The following is a 5,944-nucleotide window of genomic DNA, read 5'->3' on the forward strand; positions in this document are numbered from 1 at the left end:
AACCCAAGTGGCTAAGACAGGCACCTTCAGCTATTCTGTTCACTTCCACCTGTAACACCTCTGTTCATTTTGCAGCAGAGAAGCTCCAAAAAGTTAAGGCAAATTTCCAGTAGGTGCATTTAAGGAAAATCTTATCTATTCATTGGAATTCAGCCCTGAGCCTCTGGCCCCTAAACGGGAAAAGCGGTCACCACCTGGCCAGTGGCAGACCACCTCCCCCCAGGGGGGTACGCTACCGCGCACCTGCAGATACGCAGAAGCACCCCCGAACCTCTTCTTCACCCCCTACTGCACCCCAGGAGATCCAGACAGCGGTGTACACATGGGACACAACCCCCCCCGGCACAGGCACACATCTGCCATTTCAGGGGACCCAACCCGCAGCTACACCTGACCCAATGGTGACACGAGCCATTCCCCTCCTGACACCCCCAGACCGGTGGCCGTCACCCTTTCCTCTCTGAGTAGCAGAGCTCTTTCTTCCAGGAAAACCTCACAGCAAACTGCACATCCATGTCAGAAGAAACAGACGCGGTGAAGAGTGGGGGACGGGGGAGGAAGAAGGGGGGGTCATAAGCCACCCCGCAGCGGCGCTGCAAGCCAGGTCGGAAACTCCACTCCTCAGATCCTGGGACATCCTCTAGCCCAACCTCTCGGTGCCTCAGTTTCCCCGTCCAGCAACAGGGACAAGAGTGGTGTGCCCCCCACCCCCGCGCAGTCCCCAGGGGGGTAATGAAAAAGGAACGGAGTGGGGGCAGGGCAGACGCTGAGGACTGTGCCTGAGACTAGAGGGGCCATACCACTGGGATGGCATCCTCGTCCGTGACCTCCCGCGAGGAGAAGGCAACTGAGGCACGGAGAGGGAGACCTGGCCGCTGCCAGCGTTTGCTCAGTCTGCCAACAGTCGGAGGCCTCAGCTAGCACATCTCATGCTAAACACCAAGCCGGCCGCCAGGTGACCATCCTCCGGGCACCTCGCCTCACACCCTCGTGTCGGCCACCTCCACTCCTAAGCCGGCCTGGGTGGCCTGGACGCCTCCGATCGGGACTGTCTTCCCCAAACATCCACCCGCCAGCATGCACGGCCACGCGCTATGGTGCAACAAAGCCCTGGCACCTTCCGCCTGCCATCCACCGTCCCCAGGGACCCACCCCCCGCAGCACCACAGCGACAGCGGAGGCGCACGGGTTGGGGGGCTTCAAATCAGACAGTCAGAATCCCCCCCGCCAGGGAACCTCACATGGTCCCCTTGGGAGACAGCCAACTGTGTGCTGCTGACAGCTCTTCAACCCTGCCTCAGCCTGAACTCAGGAAGTCCTTGGGACTAAAACACCAGCTTCACCCCCTCCGCTGGGCCCCAGTAAGGAAGCAAGAAAAGCGAGGCTTGGCTGCTCAGCCTGGGAGACGCAGCCTCACGCACACTGAGCGGATGTGAGCCGGTAGAAGAGTGCATGGGGCGGACCACGCAGAGCCGGGCTGTGTCGCTTCCCGGCTTTGTGACCTTAAGCAAGGGCCTCCACACTCCAAGCCTCAGTGTCTAGCTTCAAAATGAAATCGAGCACGCTGCCTCGGCGGGAGCACCTGACGTACGGTGTGTAACTCACACGGCGCCCTGCAGCGCTTAATGACATCGAAGACGGCCAAGGCCCACGCGGGTTTGAGCACTAGCAGCACCAGGCATTCAACGTGTCCAGAACTCTGCGTCTTAAACTCACGGAATCATCCTTGACCAAGGTATCTTCAGCTCAGCACTTACTGAGATGTGGGGCTAGATGGTTCTCGGGGGTGGGGGCCGCCCCAGGGCTCCTCCTGCTAAAGGCCACTAGCACACGCCTAGTCATGACGACCAAAAACATTTGCAGATACAACCAAACGTTTCCAGGGGAAGCCAAAACCACCCCTGGTCGGGAACCACCAACACAGCTCAACGAAATAAGCGCCACCAACATGCCCCAACTACAGATGAGAAAACTGAGGCACAGGACGGTGCAGGGACTTGCCCTGCGGCCCGACGGCTGTGGCTCTGGGACACACACTGGAACCACAGTACCGTCATTTTTTTTTTTTCTTTTTTTGCGAAGGCGGCCCCTCCCTCACTCTACCCCACCCAGCTGCCCAGGGCGTACCGCCAGCTGCAAGTCCCGGCTGCGCAGCACGGCCGAGTTCTTCTCCTCGCTGAGCTGCGCCAGGCGCATGGCGATCATGTAGTTCTCGTCCTTGAGCCGCAGCAGCTCCAGGCTGCCCGCCTCCCAGTCCTCCCGCAGCCGCTGGCAGCGCTCCTGTGCCTGCTGCTGCTCCCGCAGCCGCTGCTCCAGCCCTGCCCGCTCCTCCTCCAGCATCTGCCCCCGAGCCTGCAGCTGCTGTTCCCGCTGCAGCTGGCTCTTGCGAGCCTCCCGCAGCCGCCGCACCTCCGTCATCAGAAACTGGGTCAGGCCCTCGGGCCCCTCCTCATCTGCCAGGGACAGGGGAGAGAAAAGTCGGGTCAAGCAGAGAAAACTCCAGCGGGGGTGGCAGCCTGTGCCGAAAAAGTCAAACCATAAAAACACGAGATGAAAATTCCAGAATACGGTTTTAATAATGGAGAAGGCCTTCCTAAAGAACATGCAAAATCTAGAACCTGTAAGACAGAAAACGGACAAATCCACATAAAAATCTGTTAAAGCTCTGAACAATGAAAGATGTAAGAAAAGAAGTGAAAAGACAAATGGCAGAACAGGAGAAAGTATAACAAAAAACAGAGGACTGGGAGCCGCAATATATAAAGAGCTCCTACAAATCAATAAGAGCTATAAGAGGGAGAGCAGACGAATCCATATAAAATTTTTTTAACTTCTAACAATGACAAACGTAACCAAAAAAAGTTAAAACATAAGAAGGAGAGCAGGTGAAAATAGAACAAACACAACAACAAATTCAGAGCCACAATATATAAAGAGCTCCTACAAATCAATAAGAAAAAGCTAACAAATACACGAGGAAAAACTATTCATAGGCAAGTTCCAAAACAAAATTGGTTAATAAACAAAAGAAAATATGCTCCAATAATAATCATAATGGCGATAATAATCATCATCATAATGGTGATAATAATAGCAGCTCCTAACATTTAGCTTCATTCTTTGCGCTAAACAAATTAATTTGGTTAACTGGGTGACAACGTTATGAGGTAGGTACTATTATTGCACCCACTTTAAAGACAAAACAACTGAAGCACAGGAAGGTCAAGTCATTTGCCCAAGGTTTACTAACTAGTAAGCTGTGAACGACAACTCTCAATGAAGTACAAATTTAAAATAATAAGATATTATTTTTGACATATCGGGCTGGCAAAAATGTTTTTAAAAGATCCTCAAATTCACGAGTGTAGAGCAAAATGGGCATTCATACGCTGGTGACATGAACATTGATTTTAACCCTTAAAATACATAGGAATCTTTGAGAAAATGGCCTTGCCAGATCCTTCCCTCCTGAGACACCTGTTTGCACAAACATGCACATATTAAAAATGCTCCCGGGGCACCTGGGTGGCTCAGTCAGTTAAGCATCCGACTCGGCTCAGGTCATGATCTGATGGTTTCAGGAGTTCGAGCCCTGCGTCAGGCTCTATGCGCTGACTGCACAAAGCCTGCTTGGGATTCTCTCCTTTTCTCTCTCTGACCCTTCCCCACTCACACTCGGTCTCTCTCAAAAATCAAAAATAAAAGTATTCAGGCTCTGAACTCAGACTAAACGGATTAGAATCCCAACTTGGGCAAACTGCTTCAAGTCTCTCCATGCCTCGGTTTCCCTATCTGTTCAACAGGGATAATGAGAGTGCCTCCCGACAGGGACGGAGTAAGGAAACTCTGCACTGGTGTCCCAGGCACTGGCACCTATTGAGGACACACTCACCAAGGATCATGGAGCAACGCTGGGCAGGTTCCTGGCCCGTGAGCAGCGTGAAGTGCTCGGGGTAGTAGAACTCCAACGCTTCCAGAAAGGCCTCATATCCCCTCTTGCCTCGGCAGCGCAAGATGTCCATCAGGCGCCCTGGGGAGTGGCAGGGAGTACCCAGAGGTCAAGGTCAGGGCTTTCCCCAGAGCCTAGCCACTTCCTCCCCCTCTCGCCCCCCCACACTCCAGGGCCCACGGTCCCCAGACTTTCCATTTCCCCAGATTTTTGAGCCAGTGACACACACCAGGGCCTGTCCCGACACATCAGTGGGGAGGGCCTGTCTGCCACAGGCAGGGGAGACANGGTCCCCTCTATCCCCAAACGCAAAACATACTGTATTTCTCCCACTGGCCAAGGCCTGAAATTCCACCATTAGACCCTCACCCCTTTGCCGTGCTCTAGTTCAAGGATACACCCTGTGGGAGAGGGCACCCCCACAAAGCGGTGATGGGTCTTGAGCACTTAAGGAAACATGGCTCTCCAAGCAATGCGGGGCACACAGAAGGAGAGGGCAGAGAGAAGCCAAGAGATCAAAGGGCACAAGAAAGCCGCCACGTCCACCCACTGCGCGCCCAGGTCTAGACTGCGCTGGCAGCCACATCCAAGTCCCTGCTCTCAAGTGGGCCCAGGAAGTGGGAGGAAACTGCAAGGCAGGCAAAACCCAGATGCCCTTCTGGGCACCAAAGACCCGCTGGGTCCTGCTGGCGGTTCGGGCGGAGGCAGGATGGGGGGCACCACAACCCCTGGCCTCGAGCCCCAAGGCTCCGTGCGCCGCGCTCGGAGGACAGTCAGCCCGGCGAAGGCCCGACCCCGCGCGCCCCCCGCGGCTCACCGGTGCGGTTGACACGGCACGGGAAGCGGTAGGTGCTCAGCACCTCCTCCTCGTCCTGCTCGTCGATGACCCGGCATTGGCGCAGATACGGCGTAAGTTTGGCCGGATTGAGGGCGCGAGTCAGCCGGTGCCGGACGCCCTCGATCCGCTCCCACAGGGNTCCCGCGGCACCACCGTCTAACCAGGACCTCCAGGGCGCACCGGCTCCGTCCAGATGCCGCACCCTCGGTCGCAATCCTAGCTGCTCCGTGACCGCGAAGTGTGCGCGAGGGCTCGCGGGCTTACAGAACGCGCCCACGCCCTCCCCGGGTCTAAAGCTCTTCCACAGCGCCCCTGGGCTGTGGGGCCGCTGGGGCCGTCGGTGTGGGAGCACTGCCTGGGAGCACCGCCTCCTGATCCCACAGGGGTCCCTGACCCCCTCCTGATCTGGGCAGGTGGGCAAGTGCTTGCCCTCTTATACCTCAGCGTCCCCAAATGGTCTGCCGCCTCTGGCACCTTCCCCTGAGCTTCGGGGAAGCCTGTGGGTAGACACCAAAGGACAGAGGTCAAGGCCACCTCAGAGATGGGAGTCTGAACTCTCAGGGCACCACGACTAACTCCCGTCCCCCATGAAGTCTCACTGAAGAACACGGGGGCCAGGGACCCCATATTTCCCAAAGGGTGTGCCTCCAGAGGCCGATTCAGAAGTGTTTGGGAGTGGTTCTGCGGTCAAAGTCAAGTAAATTTGAGAAACACTGTGGCCATACTCCCCCCTCTCGCCTTGGGAAACTCGTGGTCACCAAGATAAAGTCTATACCCCTATCTACTGGCACATATGATATCATCTCTCCTCATGTTAGAAATTGCTCTGCTCGTGGTGCCTGCTGGGAGGGAAGACCCTTCCGTGAAGTTGTCATCCTGGGCGGGACTGACACGTGTAGGCAATAAACCGTTAAATAAATGAACTTATGTAAAGTGTTTCGCACGAAGTTGGCACTCAGTGACCACAATAGCAAACAGTTTTGAGCACTTATAATGGAACGTATTATGTACAATCGTTTTCCAGACTTTAGCTCGTGAAATCAACAAACCCATAAAGTGGCTTCCCCCGTTATCCCCATTTTCCAGATGAGGAAATAGCTAAACCGTAGGGAGCCATGTGGGCGCTATTGGTGGTGCTGTGCTAAGCCGCAGGAGGG

General features: G+C 55.4%; 1 protein-coding gene across 1 annotated transcript in view; it reads right to left on the reverse strand.

Annotated features, from left to right (window-relative positions):
- Positions 1 to 5,944, reverse strand: part of CARD10 (caspase recruitment domain family member 10) — a 26,053-nt gene that overhangs the window by 18,431 nt on the left and 1,678 nt on the right. Inside the window, exons 2-4 of the mRNA XM_077761969.1 lie at positions 4,767 to 5,115; positions 3,893 to 4,030; positions 2,128 to 2,453 (exon numbers count right to left, since the gene is read on the reverse strand). Of these exons, the coding sequence (XP_077618095.1) occupies positions 2,128 to 2,453; positions 3,893 to 4,030; positions 4,767 to 5,115 (813 nt within the window). The remainder of the gene's footprint in view (positions 1 to 2,127; positions 2,454 to 3,892; positions 4,031 to 4,766; positions 5,116 to 5,944) is intronic.

This window comes from Crocuta crocuta, unplaced genomic scaffold (genome assembly GCF_008692635.1).
Source record: "Crocuta crocuta isolate KB4526 unplaced genomic scaffold, BGI_CrCroc_1.0 scaffold193, whole genome shotgun sequence".
NCBI lineage: Eukaryota > Metazoa > Chordata > Mammalia > Carnivora > Hyaenidae > Crocuta > Crocuta crocuta.